General features: G+C 39.1%; 1 protein-coding gene across 2 annotated transcripts in view; it reads left to right on the top strand.

The window, feature by feature from the left end:
• slc38a4 (solute carrier family 38 member 4) overlaps positions 1-19,574 on the top strand; it is a 48,591-nt gene that overhangs the window by 25,573 nt on the left and 3,444 nt on the right. For both annotated transcript variants that reach the window (XM_067428275.1, XM_067428274.1), the window contains exons 3-13: positions 97-190; positions 1,129-1,244; positions 3,524-3,597; positions 3,690-3,782; positions 4,644-4,725; positions 4,816-4,898; positions 6,915-6,973; positions 7,695-7,955; positions 9,644-9,723; positions 9,852-9,952; positions 10,546-10,670. In XM_067428275.1, the coding sequence (XP_067284376.1) occupies positions 97-190; positions 1,129-1,244; positions 3,524-3,597; positions 3,690-3,782; positions 4,644-4,725; positions 4,816-4,898; positions 6,915-6,973; positions 7,695-7,955; positions 9,644-9,723; positions 9,852-9,952; positions 10,546-10,670 (1,168 nt within the window). The remainder of the gene's footprint in view (positions 1-96; positions 191-1,128; positions 1,245-3,523; positions 3,598-3,689; positions 3,783-4,643; positions 4,726-4,815; positions 4,899-6,914; positions 6,974-7,694; positions 7,956-9,643; positions 9,724-9,851; positions 9,953-10,545; positions 10,671-19,574) is intronic.

Genomic DNA, 19,574 nt, shown 5'->3' with positions numbered 1-19,574 from the left:
ACCATATGTGGACAAACACGTGCATTGATTCATCACGAAACAGATAAATGAGAACCTTTGAAATGTCTTAACATGGTGAACGTTTGCCGGTTACAGCCAGTTTCTGGATGAAGACGACGCGGAGAGTCAGAAGTTTCTCACCAATGGGATGATGAAGAAGAAGAAATATGAGGAATATCATGAAGAATATGTAATACTCTAGTTTTGAAATACATAAGCATATTCATACTCACTCACTCACTCACACACTCACTCACACACTCACTCACTCACACACTCACTCACACACACACACTCACACACACACACTCACACACTCACTCACTCACTCACACACTCACACACTCACTCACACACACACACTCACTCACTCACTCACTCACACACTCACTCACACACTCACTCACTCACTCACACACTCACACACACACTCACTCACTCACTCACTCACACACTCACACACTCACTCACACACTCACTCACACACTCACTCACACACTCACTCACTCACACACTCACTCACACACTCACTCACTCACTCACTCACTCACTCACTCACTCACACACTCACTCACACACTCACTCACACACTCACTCACACACTCACTCACTCACTCACACACTTACTCACACAATCACTCACACACTCACTTACTCACACACTCACTCACTCACTCACTCACTTACACACTCTCACACACTCTCTTACTCACACTCACACACTCACTCACTCACTCTCCCACACACACACTCACTCTTTCACACACTCTCACACACTCTCTCACTTACACACTCTCTCACTCACACACTCTCTCTCACACACTCTCTCACTCACATACTCTCTCACTCACACACTCAGACACTTACTCACTCATTCACTCACACACACACTCACTCACTCACTCACTTACACACTCTCACACACTCTCTCACTCACACTCACTCACTCACTCACTCACTCTCCCACACACACACTCACTCTTTCACACACTCTCACACACTCTCACTCACACACTCTCTCACTCACACACTCTCTCACTCACACACTCAGACACTTACTCTCTCTCTCTCTCTCTCTCTCTCTCTCTCTCTCTCTCTCTCTCTCTCTCCCTCTCTCTCTCTCCGCAGCACCCTGGTCACGCATCGTTCGGGATGTCGGTCTTTAACCTCAGTAACGCCATCATGGGCAGTGGCATTCTGGGCCTGTCCTTCGCCATGGCCAACACCGGCATCATTCTGTTCATGTGAGTGTTTGTTCCCTTTGATCTGGGAATTTATCAGCGTGGCTCATGAATATTAATTAGGTGATGGAACTTTCAGCCAATCCTAATGGAGTTACTGATGAAATGCAGATGTTAGAATGTGCGTATAAATACACATTTATTTATTATATAACATTTTAAATATATGTGTATATGTTTTTAATTTATAAAAAACATATTTAAAAAAAGTATATATATATATGTATGTATGTATGTATGTATGGATATATATGTATGTATGTATATATGTATGTATATATATATATATATATATATATATATATATATATATATATATATATATATATATATATATATATATATATATATATATATATATATATATATATATATATATATGAGAATATCATAGTTGTAATGCTTGCAGTGGTTAAATTATAAAAATTAATCTTAAATAAAGTAATTTTAAACACAATTATGGGTAGTGGAATTATACATTAATATTTTAATATTAATACATTAATATTTAAATTAATTGTTATTTATTTTTTTAACTTTTGAAGTATATATATATATATATATGTATGTATGTGTTGCCTTTTGTCAACAGTCATTGCCTATTTATTTATTTATCTATTTACATTTAATTATATATATTTTTATAGTCATGCTGTAGCAAGCATTTGAACTTTTGAAAAACCATTAAAAATAAATACATACATACTTAAAAAGCTGTTTGTAGCTAATGTGGTACTTCCAGAAACCCCTAGAGAGGATCTTATCAAAGAATGTGCTGGCGACCGCGGTGTCGGGACGGCAGAATAATCTCAGGGCCAGAGCTGGTGTGTGTGACACGCTACACCGCACACTTCGCACATGAACTACACGCTATATTTAGCTCAACGGCTCATGTCTGCTGTTCAGTGAGGGGTTCAAGCGTGTGTTTGTGTGTGTGTGAGACTGACAGCTGTCAGCTGTGAGTGGCTGTAGTCCCACTGACCCAGGAGGAAACGACGGACACACACCTTTAGGGTTATCAGTGGTCATTCCCTCATTCATTCTCTAATGCTCATGTCAGACGGTTATTCCTGTTTCGTGAGCCGCAGGAGGCTGGTGTCGAGTGACAACCACCATTAACCCCCTCTGAAGATTCATCTTTCTCTCATTCCATTGGTCTACAGCTGAGCGTGAATGAGACGTGACTACAGCACGCTAATGCAAAAAAACAAGCTGCTGGTTACCAAACTTATCTTTGATGTTCTCGAAACGTTAGCACAACAACATTATACATCGCTGGAATTGTAACTTTTGTAGTAATGTAGTAAAGCAACGTTCACATAATGTTTGGAATGTTTATAAAAACTTTCAAAAACATTAAACATTAAAAAATATATATATTTTCAATGTTCAGAAAAACTAAAGTATGTTAGCAAAATAAAATAATATATATATATATATATATTAACATTACTGGAAGAACGTTTGCTCATAACGTTGAGAGAACCTTGACAGAACGTTCTGAGAACATTATTAAAGGCCAGATAACGTTGAACGAACGCTCTATTAACGTTACAGGAAGAACGTTTGCTCATAACGTTGAGGGAACCTTGACAGAACGCTCTGAGAACATTATTAAAGACCAGATAACGTTGAACGAACGCTCAATTAACGTTACTAGAAGAACGTTTGCTCATAACGTTGAGAGAACCTTGACAGAACGTTCTGAGAACATTATTAAAGACCAGATAACGTTGAATGAACGCTCTATTAACGTTACAGGAAGAACGTTTGCTCATAACGTTGAGGGAACCTTGACAGAACGTTCTGAGAACATTATTAAAGACCAGATAACGTTGAATGAACGCTCTATTAACGTTACTGGAAGAACGTTTGCTCATAACGTTGAGAGAACCTTGACAGAACGTTCTGAGAACATTATTAAAGGCCAGATAACGTTGAACGAACGCTCTATTAACATTACAGGAAGAACGTTTGCTCATAACGTTGAGGGAACCTTGACAGAACGCTCTGAGAACATTATTAAAGACCAGATAACGTTGAACGAACGCTCTATTAACGTTACAGGAAGAATGTTTGCTCATAACGTTGAGGGAACCTTGACAGAACGCTCTGAGAACATTATTAAAGGCCAGATAACGTTGAACGAACGCTCTATTAACGTTACTGGAAGAACGTTTGCTCAACGTTAAGAGAACCTTGCCTGTGTTAGCTCTGTGTTTAACGGTTGTTTTAGTCGAGGTTATAGGAAGAGTTTCTGACGTTTCTCTCTGTTTTCCCAGAATCCTCCTGCTGGGAGTGGCCATCCTGTCGCTGTACTCCGTTCATCTGTTACTTGTGACGGCCAAAGAAGGAGGTGAGCTTGTCGAGATATTGCAAACAGACACATTTACACACACTACATGAAAGATGCTGTCGATACTATAATACGATATCATCCGGCTGCAGGATCGCTGATATACGAGAAGCTCGGAGAAAGAGCGTTCGGATGGCCGGGAAAAATGGCAGCATTTGGATCTATAACTCTGCAGAACATAGGAGGTACAGTTGTTATCTATTATTCTTTTTCTCCATGTTCATCTTGTTCATAAGTGGGGAGTTATGAAATGCCTTCATTGGAGTCATTCTGGGAACAAACACTGCAGTTCATCGACTGGCCACTAGAGCGGCTCCAGAAGGAGCAGAATCTCATCGAGCTCATGTTAAAATGCCCAACTTTACAGCAGAATAAAACATGTTTACAGTCTGATACAAATTGTGGTTTTGGTCTATACGGCTAATTTTGCCCTTCATGACGACTGTGAGGCAGGTGTATTTTTTTTATAACTCATTCGTTTACGTTATATAAAGCCGTAAAGTTCTGCATAATTAAGGGCGTGGTTACTATGAGTGACAGGTGGATAGCCATTTATCCGCTGTCTGTTAGTCATCATGTCACCTAAGCCCACCCCGCCCACGTCCCGCCTCTTTGCCCATTTTCTGTTGTCTGGGCGTGACTCGCGATGCCAAGATGGCGACGGTCAGCTCGTCTCTCTCTACGCTTCAAAATGGCGTCAGAATCCTATGGGTGACGTCACTGACACTACGTCCATATTCGTTTTTTTTACAGTCTATGGTTAAAACTGACGATTATGGTAAGGGATAAATTTCCCAAACACACTGAAAGTTCTTGACCAATCACAACACACAGCTCCAGCTGACCAATCAGAGCACAGTGTGCTTTTCAGAAGGCGGGGCTTCATAGAGAACAGAGCGTTACTGACAGACTGGGGAGAGCGGAGCCGCAACAATGGAGAATATGAGGAAATAATCAACATCCAAGCAGGAAAACCTGCTCTAGTAGAGCTCAAAACAACATCAAGACTTTGTAAAAGTGACATAATGTGTTTGGTTTGTCTTCAGCCATGTCCAGCTACCTGTTCATAGTCAAATACGAGCTGCCGGAGGTGATACGGGCGTTCCTCGGGCTGGAGGAAAGCTCTGGGTAAGTCATCATCCGTGTCTCAGTGATGTTGAACGAGTGTTTGTGGTTTTATAGCCGTAGATAAATGCATACACTTCTGTTGCTGTGCAGCGAATGGTACCTGAACGGGAATTACGCGGTGGTGTTGGTGTCCATCGGCATCATTCTCCCGCTGTCCATGCTGAAAAACCTTGGTAAGACTTGGATTTAGGGTTAGTTCACCCAAAAGCGATAATGTGATGTTTATCTGCTGTCCTCCAGTGCGTCCAACATGTAGGTGTGTGTGTTTCTTCAGGAGAACACAAATTAAGATTTTTAACTCAACCGTTGCTGTGTGTCGGTCATATAATGATGTGAATGGGTAACAATTCTATGGGAGTAAAAAAAAAATGCTTAGACAACATGCACAAAGAGTCCTGCTGCTCATGACGACACAGTGATGTCTTAAGACACACAACCATCAGTTTGTGTGAGAAACCGAACAGTATTTGTTATTTTTTTACCTCATATCAGGCGAATATCATCTAGTGTTCCCATCCGTCATTACTTCCGTCTGGTAAGGTCAAAACCGGGGCGATCATAGATATATATTATGTAGACACTTAAGCCACGCAGGCACTAATGAGCCATCCAAATAATATATATCTATGATCGCGCCAGTTTTGACCTTACCAGACAGAAGTAATAGCGGATGGGAACACTAGATGAGATTCGTCTGATATGAGATTAAAAAAACAAACATGTTGTGTTTCTCACGCTGCATTCACACGTAGGCGTTAACGCTTGACGGAGGGCGTGGCTGAAGCTAGTGCTGACGCGATCATTATAGTGACAACAGCCAATCACATTAACTTGCCGCTTGGACCACAACACAACACAAAAAAAGGAGCTTTTTATGACAGCTAGTCTGTGAGACGAAATGGATGCCGATTTGTTTGTTTGTGCCAATGCGATTGCTCATGTAGTTGTTGTCAGTGCACTGCACAGGAGCTCGAAGCTGTTGAGTACATTAAATCCTAAAAAAGCGCCGACAGCGGGGAGAATATGACGTTCTCTCCGGGAGCTGCGTCTGGATGGTTCACTAGTAATGAACGCAATTGGCTAGCGTCTCCTGTAGGATATTTGCATACGGCGATCTGATTGGATGACGCCTGCGCTGGCGCTTGAAAAGTTGAGAAATCTTCAACTTCTGCCGCTTGCAACGCGAGTGAAGCGCCGCGACGGAACCCAATTCAGTTCGGCAACAGATGATGTCACCCATTCAAAGTAAATGGGAAGCGTTAACGCCTACGCCCCGTGTGAATGCAGCGTCACAGAAACCGATCGGTTCGTGTCTTAAGACATCAATGTGTCGTCAGGAGCAGCAGGTTTTTGTGCACGTTGTCTAAGGGTGTACTCACACTAGCCAGTTTGAACCGTGCCCAAGTGCGTTTGATCACTAAAGCGTGGTTCGTTTGCCTAGTGTGAGTGCTCCAAACCATGCCCGGGCTCGGCTCGATTAGCCGGCCCTGGCCCGCTTGGAAGAGGTGGGCCAGAGCGCGATTCAGTTGGACTCGGGTGTGGTTCACATGCAGTGTGAGCGCTAACCGTGCTGTAGTCCGTAATCAAAGCCGCAAAGTCCTTGCTGAACTTCAGCTGGTACCTTGCAAACCTCATAATACGAGCAGCACGATTACTTGAACATTTTCGCGCCACTAAGGCGACACATCTGTTTAACAACAGGCTGTGAGAGGGCTGTGGACCAAACGACACAAAATTATCCACAAAGAAAACAGAGCGATGGACTCCATTGTGTTCATTGTTCACTCCCCCGCTCTTCCTGTTTATCCCGAAACCGTCGCACCATAATGACGTAAGCGTGCTCCGGCACGAATGCTGAAACCCTCCTATGTGAGTGCAGGCCAGCGGGGGAGTGGGGACATTCGTACTCGGGCCCGGTTCATGGCAACCGTACCTAGTGTGAGTACACCCTAAGCATGCTCTCATTGAATTGTTACCCATTCACATGATTATATGACCTACACACAGCAACGGTTGAGTTAAAAATCTTCATTTGTGTTCTCCTGTAGAAACAAACACACCTATGATGCCCTGAGGGTCAGCAGATAAACTTCACACTCTCATTTTTGGGTGAACTATCCCTTTAAGTGTCGGAGAGCTTGTGTTTGAGATGTGGGAAGTGTGTATCTCACTCAGTTCTCGTCTCTCAGGGTATCTCGGATACACCAGCGGCTTCTCTCTGTCCTGCATGGTGTTCTTCCTGGGCGTGGTATGTTTACTTTTACTCTTTTTTTACTTTTATCAACTTTTACAGTTTTTTTACAGACGCTAGGTCCCAATACTTTTGCAAAACTCTTTACACAGTTCTCCTAACCAACTTTTCAGCTTGGCAAAGCAGTTCATTTCACATTCAAAATGCACTACAACTACCAAAAGACTAGCCTAGAAATCTAGACGCCCCCTAGTGGCAGCAAATCGAATCTGATTTTGACGTGGGTCTGGCTTGTCAGGCTACCAAAAGACTTTACCCAGGTCTCAAATCATTACAAAATGAAGAGAGTTTTTGCTTAAAATAAGCAAAATAATCTGCCAATGGGGTGAGAAAAATACTTATTTTCTGTTTGAATTAAGATTATTTTGCCTACACACATTCATTTTGAGTTTTTTTTTCCCAAAACAAGACAATTACTTTTGCTTGTCTAGTAAATACTTCTTGTTTTAAGAATTTGTAGATGTTTGGACTAGAAACAACAAAAATACTAAGTAAGAAAAGCATTTTTTTACAGTATGTGTGAGGAGTTTTGCAAAAGTGACCTAAGTATTGAGAAAAAAACTGTAATAGCACGGAATTACATTTTACAGTTGTAAGTAAAGTATGTGAACTGCTTGCATGCGAATAATTTTAATAAAATGAGAGAGATCATACAAAGTGCATGTTGTTTTTTATTGTATATATACCGGTTTGATGACGCGCTGGTGTCGTTTCTCAGCTGATCTACAAGAAGACGATCCTCCCTTGTCCTCTGCCGTTCTTCTACCAGCACGAGGCCAACATGAGCCTCAACGGGTCGGACGCGCTGGGCCTACACACACTTCAGAACGCCTCGGCTCTGGCCTATATCTCTGAGGCCGCAGTGATTGGACCGCACCTGGATCCTCAGGTCTCGGGCCACAGCGCCGTCGAGTTCACACACCAGCCCGACGACCAGCAGGACATGTGCACTCCCAAATACTTTGTGTTCAACTCACAGGTGTGTGGAATGTGATGATTGAGCTAGTGTGTGTTCAGAAGAGAGTGTGTGAGTGTGTGTGCGAGTGAGAGTGTGAGTGCGAGTGAGAGTGTGAGTGTGAGTGTGAGTGTGTGAGTGAGAGTGTGTGAGTGAGAGTGTGTGAGTGAGAGTGTGTGAGTGAGAGTGTGTGTGAGAGTGTGTGAGTGAGTGCGTGAGAGAGTGAGTGCGTGAGAGAGTGAGTGCGTGAGAGAGTGAGTGCGTGAGAGAGTGAGTGCGTGAGAGAGTGAGTGCGTGAGAGAGTGAGTGCGTGAGAGAGTGAGTGCGTGAGAGAGTGAGTGCGTGAGAGAGTGAGTGCGTGAGAGAGTGAGTGCGTGAGAGAGTGAGTGAGTGAGTGAGTGAGTGCGTGAGAGAGTGAGTGCGTGAGAGAGTGAGTGCGTGAGAGAGTGAGTGCGTGAGAGAGTGAGTGAGTGAGTGAGTGAGTGAGTGAGTGCGTGAGAGAGTGAGTGCGTGAGAGAGTGAGTGCGTGAGAGAGTGAGTGCGTGAGAGAGTGAGTGCGTGAGAGAGTGAGTGAGTGAGTGAGTGAGTGAGTGCGTGAGAGAGTGAGTGCGTGAGTGCGTGAGAGAGTGAGTGCGTGAGAGAGTGAGTGCGTGAGAGAGTGAGTGCGTGAGAGAGTGAGTGCGTGAGAGAGTGAGTGCGTGAGAGAGTGAGTGCGTGAGTGTGAGTGTGTGTGTGAGTGTGTGTGTGAGTGTGTGTGTGAGTGTGTGTGTGAGTGTGTGTGTGAGTGTGTGTGTGAGTGTGTGTGTGAGTGTGTGTGTGTGTGTGTGAGTGTGTGAGTGTGTGAGTGAGTGTGTGAGTGTGTGAGTGTGTGAGTGAGTGTGTGAGTGAGTGAGTGAGTGAGTGAGTGAGTGTGTGAGTGTGTGAGTGTGTGAGTGTGTGAGTGTGTGAGTGTGTGAGTGAGTGTGTGAGTGAGTGTGTGAGTGTGTGAGTGAGTGTGTGAGTGTGTGAGTGAGTGAGTGAGTGTGTGAGTGTGTGAGTGAGTGAGTGAGTGAGTGCGTGAGAGAGTGAGTGCGTGAGTGCGTGAGAGAGTGAGTGCGTGAGAGAGTGAGTGCGTGAGAGAGTGAGTGCGTGAGAGAGTGAGTGCGTGAGTGTGAGTGTGTGTGTGAGTGTGTGTGTGAGTGTGTGTGTGAGTGTGTGTGTGAGTGTGTGTGTGAGTGTGTGAGTGTGTGTGTGAGTGTGTGAGTGTGTGAGTGAGTGTGTGAGTGTGTGAGTGAGTGTGTGAGTGAGTGTGTGAGTGAGTGAGTGAGTGAGTGAGTGAGTGTGTGAGTGTGTGAGTGTGTGAGTGTGTGAGTGTGTGAGTGTGTGAGTGTGTGAGTGTGTGAGTGAGTGTGTGAGTGAGTGTGTGAGTGTGTGAGTGAGTGTGTGAGTGAGTGTGTGAGTGAGTGTGTGAGTGAGTGTGTGAGTGAGTGTGTGAGTGAGTGTGTGAGTGAGTGAGTGAGTGAGTGAGTGAGTGAGTGAGTGAGTGTGTGAGTGTGTGAGTGTGTGAGTGTGTGAGTGTGTGAGTGAGTGTGTGAGTGTGTGAGTGTGTGAGTGTGTGAGTGTGTGAGTGTGTGAGTGTGTGAGTGTGTGAAAGTGTGTTCAGAAGATACTGTGAGTGTGTGTGTGCGTGCGCGTGTGTGAAGAGCTTCATAGTGTTGATTGTTGTGTTTCAGACGGCTTACACCGTTCCAATCCTCGCCTTTGCATTTGTGTGTCATCCTGAAGTTCTGCCGATCTACAGCGAACTCAAAGAGTGAGGAGAAACACACACACACACACACACACACACACACAGATGCTAATAATTAAAACCGCTCATATTGTCCGAGACCAGTAGAATCCCATGATCTGAGCTGTGTGTGTGTGTGTGGTTCACTGCAGTCGCTCTCGGAAGAAGATGCAGACGGTGTCCAATCTCTCCATCTTGGCAATGCTGGTGATGTACCTGCTCTCCGCCCTGTTCGGCTACCTTACGTTCTATGGTGCGTTACACACACACACACAGACACACACACACACACACACATCTCGAAACCAGTGGTGCCAGTAGCGCGTTACTCTAATCGGACTACTTTTTCCAGTAACAAGAAATCTAACGCATTACTATTCCCAAACCAGTAATCAGATTAAATTAGTTTATCCAAGTCATTGTGAGTTACTATGTTAGTCATTTTCCTTTTTTTCAGGAAATAATTTTTAATAATGTCAGGCGATACATTGTTGACGTTACTGTTAAAATGCACAATAAAGTGAGTGTTGGCCTAAACGGTTGTCATTTCTGTTGAGGCGGCGGGGGTGTTGGCGGAAACTGCTGAATGTAACTAATAAAGTAACTTGTAATGTTAGTTACTTTTAAAATGAAGTAATCTGTAAAGTAACTAAGTTACTTTTTGAAGGAGTAATCAGTAATCAGATTACTTTTTCAAAGAAACTGTGGCAACACTGCTCGAAACACACCTTCAGCGCTCTTCTTACGCCATCAGACATTCCAGTCGAGAAGTCACTTGTTACCTTAACACACACACAATCTCTCTCACACACTCTCTCTCTCTCTCACACACTCTCTTCGTCTCAGATCATGTGGAGGCTGAGCTGCTCCACACCTTCACGAAGGTCTATAAGTTCGATACGATGCTTCTGATGGTGCGTCTGGCGGTGCTGACGGCAGTGACACTCACCGTTCCCATTGTGCTGTTCCCTGTGAGTACCACACACACTCCTCACGCAGAACACACACTCCTCACGCAGAACAGGCCTGTGATGTTGTTTTAATGCTTCTCCATTTATTCATACCTTCCTGTTGGGGTGTAAAGTCTGCAGTGCAGTAAAGATCCACCAGAGGGCCTGCTCTCTAAAGATCAGCAGCTCATAATTTAAAAATGATATATATATGAAAAAATTATTTTATATATATATATATATATATATATATATATATATATATATATATATATATATATATATATATATATATATATATATATATATATATATGATATCAATTATTATATATAAATGATTTGAATAACATACGGTTCAGTATGAAAAATGGAGATTTAGATGTATATCATAGTACATTATTTATATATATATATTAAAAACAACTTTAACTATATATATATATATATATATATATATATATATATATATATATATATATATATATATATATATATATATATATATATATATATATAATATAATATTTGTTTTTTATATTGGACCTCATGGTATTTTAATAATTTATATTTAATTTTTATAATATTATAATTTATAATTTTTTATATATAATATATAAAAAATGTATAAATTATAATATTGTATATATATATACACACACTAGCACTGCATCAACTATATAGACTATGACAGGCAGAGGGCATCTGAGAGCTGCTTTTTCTGTCTACGAGCCCCGCCCTCTTGTTCTCTTTCACACACACACACACACACACACACACACACACACACACACACAGTGAGGGCGGGGTGGGCAAAGGCAGTGGAATATTACCTGATGCAGTGCAGTGACCTTGCACAGACTGCAGTTCCCGCTTGTGGCCAGCGGAGGCGCTAGAAACACAGAACAGCACACATGAGGAGTTCATATCTGTTTTTTCATGTCTAGCTGGTATCATTTGTTTGTTTCGTTAAAAATAGTATCTCAAAGTCTGCACAAAAAATGAGATCTGCCAGTCATTTCATGTGACATTTTTAGCAGCATCAAAAAAGGGCTGATGTAAAGCCTGAAGCGGTGTGATGAGGCTTAGATCAGGGGTTGTGGAGTTTGTGAGATGTGACATTTGGTGTTTCCAAGGAGTTCTTGGCCTTCGAGTTGCTCTTAAATGTCAAAACCGTTGTGGGAGGATTTCTTTTGTTTCGTCTGAGGGCCACGGAGACCTTGAGTCAGATGTGCAGGCAACACTAACTAACAAAAAACTGAACGGACGGGACGTTTTTTTCACTTTTAAACGTCTCACGGGTGCATCTGTGCCCATAACCAAACAATACATCGTATGGCTCACAATAATACATTTTTCTTTCGTGCCAAAAATCATTAGGATATTATGATTATGTTCCATGATGATATTTAGTAAATTACCTACCATAAATATATCAAAAATTGATTTGATTTTATATTTATTTTGTGCAAGTGAACATTTTTATACAATGAAACATAAATCGCATCTTTTTTGACAGTTTGTGCGGTAATCCAGACAAACATTGTTTTTTCTCCCATTTGTCCATAAAGAAGTGGGAAGAACTTTTTTTAATTTCACCCCCATTTCACATAAATCATATAACATAACATAATGAGCTTCCTTTTTGTTTTCAAAAAATTACTTCATATCATTACACTTGAGGACGATAAGTAACTTAATCATTACATCGCAATAATAATTATATGATACCAATAATGGTAAAGACATTTTTACTGATATCGACATTAATACTGAAAAATGTATTAGTAGTAGTAATATGCATCGATAAGAGCTTCATTTGGACAATTTTAAAGGAGATTTTCTCAATATTTAGATTTTTTTGCACCCTCAGATTCCAGATTTTCACACATAAACCACACATCCCTAGAAAACTTATTTATTCAGCTTTCATATCATGTATAAATCTACATTTTCAAAAAAATTGACCCTTGTGTTTTATGGTTCGGGGTCACATATATTCCTATCAGTCATGTAAATGTGCACAGTGATTGACAGGCCACGGGTGTTTCTGATTGGCTCAAACAGGACGTGCCGTTGATGATGTCACAGGGCTCTGAATCAAGGCTCTGCCATTAATGGGCACATTAGTCTCATGAGCAGTGACGTGTGTGTGTGTGTGTGTGTGTGTGTGTGTGTGTGTGTGTGTGTGTGTGTGTGTGTGTGTGTGTGTGTGTGTGTGTGTGTGTGTGTGTGTGTGTGTGTGTGTGTGTGTGTGTGTGTGTGTGTGTGTGTGTGTGTGTGTGTGTGTGTGTCCTTATAAAGGGCCGCGAGGCTGTTCAGCTCCAGTTTCACGTGTGTATCAAATGCTTGTTTCGATGAGGCCACACATCGCCTCGCTTCTCCCGATGACCACGCGAGTGTTCGATTTATTGCACTTTTAATAAATCTGCAGAGTAAAGCGTACTGTTAAAAAAAAACTTACTTTTTTCTTTTACAGTTAAGTTTATTGTTAAATTATTAGATTAGGTGAACTTTATTTTCTGTTCAGTTTACTCACTGCAAAAAATGCTTTTCTTCCTTAGCATTTTTGTCTTTGTCTAAATATCAAAAAATTCTTACATTAAGACACATTTACTAGACAAGTACAAATTATCGTCTTGTTTTGGGGAAAAATAACTCAAAATGAAGAGAGTTTTTGCTTAAAATAAGATAAATAATCTGCCAAAAAAAAAAAAAAAAATAATAATAATAATAATGTTGTTTTCTGTTTGAATTAAGATAATATATATATATATATATATATATATATATATATATATATATATATATATATATATATATATATATATATATATATATATATATATATATATACACTAATGTGCCTATATGTTTATATATATATATATATATATATATATATATATATATATATATATTCTTTTTAATTATATAATAGATGTTGTTTTTTACATTTAATATTCAATGTTAATATATTCATTCGTAGCATATTAAAATATTTACATTTGAAAAACATTTATTCACGCTTTTATTAAAAGCTAATCTAATTATATACTTTCTAATATTTAATATTTTTTAAATATGATATATTATAAATGTATACAACAGATTTTATTTTAATATTTATTTTTAAATATGCATTTGTTCACTTTTAATGCATTCAAATATTTCATTTATTTGCACAATTATTATTAAAAACTAATTATATACTTTTTATTATTTTAAAATATGATAATATATGTCAATATATATTAAATAAATTGTGAATATATGCATTTAAATATATTTACAACATTAAAATACTTACATTTTAAAAGCATTTTACACTTTTATTGTTACAAATTAATATAATTTTTAAATGTGTTGTATTTTTTTATATAATCATATGATAGATAGACAGACAGACAGACAGACAGACAGACAGATAGATAGATAGATAGATTAAATTATATAACACACATATATTAAAAAGTGCATATATACATATAATATATACTTTTTTAACATTTTACACGTATATTATTACAACTAATATACTTTTTAAATATTATTTTAGATTTGATATATTTAAGATATATTAATTAATATATTCATAAATTTATAAATTAGATGTTAAGTGTGTATATCTTCATTTTAATGTTAATGTCAGTTCATGTTAATGTTAGAGTGTGTATATCTTCATTTTAATGTTAATAAATTAAATGTAAAACAATTTGTTCTATATTTATTGTAGCCATCTCTGTGTTCGTCTGTGCTTTGACCCTGTGTTTATGCCGGTCTGTCCGAAGGCGGAAGGTGCGATTCATGTGCAGCCCGGGTTCAAAGGTCACGTCAGCTTCAGTCACATGATCCCAGCAGGCTGAGAGTAACACTACGGCTCCATACAGCGCCAGTTTGACCCTGAATCTTTCTCGTAATATTGAGGTTATGTCCTTTATTGAGGTGTGTGTGAGCGGCTGTGCTGGTTCTCCACCAGAACCCACATCTGAGCTCGTCTTGATCTGGTTTTGTGGCTGTGACGGATCTCGTCTAGCTTCCTCTGTGAACTCAGGAACTATTTTCAGAGGCGTTTCTTTGAAACTAGCATGTTAAGCTGCTCTTTTAGAGTAATTAAACAACACTGCGGTTGAAAGTGTAGCTATCTGCCCTACAAACAACAGGCACACAACTACACTTAAGCTATTTAGGGCCACAATATGCTTTAGACATTTCTTAGATTATAGTATTTAAATAAATAAAAGCAGAAGTGGCCTGTTTCTGTGGCAAGCAAAAAACTAAATCCTCAGAATGACAGATTTAAAGATACACTACATACCACTGTAATATATTTCAATATGCACTATTATAACTAATAACACTACATTCAGAGCAGGATTTAATTATATACACACTTTTTTGATGTTTCTTAAAGAATAAAAATGGTGAAATATTATTACAATCTAAAATAAATATATTTTGAAATGTAATTTATTCCTGTGATGTAAAGCTGAATTTTTTTAGCTTCTTCCGTGTCACATGGTCCTTCAGAAATCATTATAATATGAGGATTTGCTGCTCAAGAAGCATTTATGACTATTATCAATGTTCAAAACAGTCATGTTTGTGTGGAAACCGTCATACATTTTATTTTTCAGTATTCTTTGATGAATAGAAAGTTCAAAAGAACCGCATTTTGTTTGAAATAGGATATTTTGTAACATTATTAATGTCACTTTTAAAAGGTGCATGAGCTCAGATCAATCGTACTTAAAGGGTTACTTCAGCGATTAGCATATGGCTTTGTATCAGTAGAAACCCTGGAGTATATTCAAATGATTGTGCTTTCCCCCCTCATATCCCCCTGAGACCAGAGATTTATGCAGTTTATTTCTGGAAAAATTCCTCCTATGATGCAAATTGACGATAGTTGCATCATAGGAGGAATGTTTGACCAGAGGCTAAAGACTACAGCCAGCAGAGGGAGCCATTTCCTCATGTTTTGAACCCGCGCATGAGGGATGGAGATCACACTCACAGCTCAGCTCAGCTACAGGCACTCATTTAAACGGAGCGATGGTGAGCAATGGAAGTCTTTTAACTTCGCAAATTAATTTCTATGAAAGTTAAGCTTGCAAAGTCATGAACTGAAACGCGCCAGACTGAACTGGCGTTGTGAATGTATGCCATGAGTGTAGTCGCGATGACCTCAGCTCTCATCACGAGAGCTCATCAGCTCATTTATCTGACTCCTGCAGTTAGTGCTCAGTGCTGTGACACTCACTCGTTATATTGAACACACACGTTCAGTTTTTAATCGTAGTGTCTTCTCCAACTCAGTCACAGTAATCTAGTAGCGGTGGCTTTGGGAACGGCCTCACAGGGCAGCGAAGCATTCTGGGAATTGTAGTCTTTCATCCCAATGAGACAAAAATGAATTTTCTGTCTTTTCTCAGTTTAGAAGACACCAAATTCAAAAATAATTTCACATTTCTACTGCATTGATGACCCAGTTTAAATACAGATTCATCTTCCCAGCGCTGAAGTACCCCTTTAACCTCGGCTGACTGACAGAAAACAAGTTGGTTAAATTGAATCCAATAGCATAGCATTACAAGAGATTTAGAAGCTGTAGGCGGGTCACTTTTGACCCGGAACTCCGCAAGTGTAATAAGTTGGGGGAAAAAACCCTAAAAAAAAACTAAAAATATTAGAGGAAAGTTGTTACACCGTGTCCTACCTACATGCGATGTATCGGCTTCAAGAGAAACTGCGGAGGTGCCGCTTGGATAAAAGGTGTCTTTTCCATGTTAATTACAGCTTTTTTTAACGGTTATTGATTCATGATCTTTATCCTCAAATAAAGATTCAAACGGTTATGAATCAGTGAATTGATTCATGATTCGTATCGCGTGTCAATCTGCTGAAATCACGTGACACTGGCGATCCGAATCATGAATCAATTCGCTGATTCATAACCGTTTGAATCTTTATTTGAGGATTGAACACAAACCCGGAAGAGAAGCCAATGCTGAATAAAGTCGTAGTTTTTGTTATTTTTGGACCCAAATGTATTTTGGATGCTTCAAGAGACTCTAATTAACCCACTGATGTCTCATATGGACTACTGTGATGATGTTTTTATTCCCTTTCTGGACATGGACAGTATAGTGTGCATACACTTGCATACGCTCTCGGACTAAATATAAAATATCTTAAACTGTGTGTGAAGATGAACGGAGGTCTTACGGGTGTGGAACGACATTAGGGGGTTAAGGACAGACATTTCATTTTTGGGTGAACTAACCCTTTAGTGTCAGTCCTCGAGTAAATGTTCTTGGTTACGGTCCAGCTCTGCTCTCAGACAGGACGGGTCGCTGGGAAAATGTCACACTTTGGGTCTGACGGTCAGATGCCGAATACTTCGAGCCGTCAGACAGAAATGTCGCACCGCAGTGACGGCAAAAAAACCTCAGAGTCTCGGAGCAGCGTCTCTTTATTAAAAGCTTTCGGATCAGAGGCGGTTATTTTCCCGAATCCGTCTGCCGTCGGCTTTAGTACCCGTGTGTTACTTTGAGAGTTTACAGACGAACCCACCCGTAGTTATTAAACCATAACTGAGAAATCCATCAATCAACTTACCTCTTAAATTATGTATTATCTCTGTCTAGCTTCATGTCTTAATTATTTGTATTTTGTGTGTGTGTGTGTGTGTGTGTGTGTGTGTGTGTGTGTGTGTGTGTGTGTGTGTGTGTGTGTGTGTGTGTATATGTATGTATGTATGTATGTATGTATGTATGTATATATATATAATAATAATAATAAATATAATAATATTATTATATATATATATATATATATATATATATATATATATTTATATAAATGAAATGAAATATAAACAAGTGTATTAAAATATAATTAAAAAAATGTAATATCAAAATGTATAGTGTATCAATTAGGGATGCCACAATACTCAATATAATATTGAACCGTTCGGTACGCCATTCACGGTTCAACACGCGCTTGTGAATTGCAGTTTTTTCGGTTTCGCATTTAAATCACTATTTCCATTTCTCTCCGTTTGAAATATTTCTCTCAGTTTATTTCGGCTCTTTTTAAGTGTGCCTGTGAGTCTAAGCGCTGATATAACCGATCATATGTACTAAAGTTAGCGGGTGTTAGCCGCGTTTTAAAGCCTTGCCTGTTAAACATTTAATTTGCGTGCTTATGCACTGTTTTTCATTGAGCGCGCACTAAACGTTTGTCACACACTCGTGATTACTGGACAGTCTTACTGCGCTAATACTGTCAAACACACACATGGTTAACATATAAACACAGTCGGTTATGTCTAAAGTGAAAGTAAAATCGTGTCTATATATGAGAGAGCCTATAGTGAACACTTGTCCTTAAAGGGACAGGTCAACTCTAGAATGATGGTGATAAAAAAAACAAAAGACCTTTAATACAGTAGCTTTTAATAAATGTTGTATATTGAAGACTGTGTAGTTTTAATTTTAGCCTACATTTATTCATTCAATTTCATACTTAAATACTACTGATCATCTCTGAGCTACCACTGTAAATCTTTATATATATATATTTATTTTATATTATACAATACACTAGGAATGTGTACAAGGGTTTTTAATGTAAAGTTTTAAGTTTAAGTAAGGGTTTTCAAGTCTTTTATGCAAAATAAAGAAAGAGTAATGCAATAAAAACATTTTCTCCTAAATCTCTTTCTGTTCCTGTCGCCTAAGAATAGAAGAGTAAAAAAGCGAACCGAAACGAAAACCGTGGTTAATCCGAGCTATGTATTGAATCGTGGACTAAACTGTATTATTGCATCCCTAGTATCAATATGTATTGATTAGTAATATATTAAAGTTATATCTATATATACACATTTTCCCAAATTACACATTTGCAAAGAATGCAAATTGTTAATAATTAAAACAGTTTGTATCAAACTATACAATTATTTTAAAATATATATATAAACCCCACTGCACTGAAAAAAAAGTAGAGAAAACTTAAAAGTTTAAGGCAACCCCACTAAACATTTTTTGTTGGTTTAACTTAAAAAAGTAAGTACCCTGGCTGCCTTAAAATTTTGAGTTTATTGAAATTAAAAATTTGAGTTGATACAATGAAGGACATTTTTTTAATTAATAGAAACTCAAAATATTTTTGTATCTGAACCACATAATAATTGTAATAAATCATGAAAATAGCACAATTTGGCTGCGTCATCAGAAATAAAACACACACAATTACCCAAAATGCTTACAACATCTTGTAATAATGTTTGAATAAAGATTGTCGAATCTCAAAAAAATTTCACTGTATTAAATCAAATATTTAATTTCAATGAACTCAAAATTTTAAGGCAACCAGGTAACTCATTTTCTAAATAATGTTTTTACAGTGCAGCTGCAGGACATTTGAGTTCTCTCTCCTTAGGGTCAATAGTTGTACAAACTTTGTTTGAGTTATCTCAACTTTTTTCATGTTAAATAGCTGAATAAACGTTAAAAGCTGAATTTGTCATACAAAACATAAGTTGGATTTTTTTACATTGTGGCATTTTTTTACAGATTTTGTAGCATGAACGAACAGCTCTAAAGAAATCCCTCCAGGTACTGGAGGTTCGTCTGATCTGTGTTTAGTGGAGTCGCTGTAATTGTATCTTTTTGAGAGGAAAGTTCCAGAGCATTTATGAAGTGATCGTGTCAAACACTTCCTGCTGCTTCTGGCTGATGCAACTCTACCGCACGGTTACACTGTAATCCCGTCTTCAGCCCCACCCACGAGTGTGTGTGTGTGTGTGTGAGATGAACTTTGCCCTAGTGTGAGCTGGTTCTCATGCTCTGAGCGGATCAGTTTGGGTCCTGTGACCTGCGCTCACCTGCTCCGGGTCCATTCTGTGTGTGTGTGTGTG

Source organism: Pseudorasbora parva, chromosome 20 (assembly GCF_024679245.1).
Source record: "Pseudorasbora parva isolate DD20220531a chromosome 20, ASM2467924v1, whole genome shotgun sequence".
In the NCBI taxonomy this organism is placed as follows: Eukaryota; Metazoa; Chordata; class Actinopteri; order Cypriniformes; family Gobionidae; genus Pseudorasbora; species Pseudorasbora parva.
Note: the sequence above shows the minus strand (reverse complement) of the source record. Positions and strands in the feature narration are given on the sequence as shown.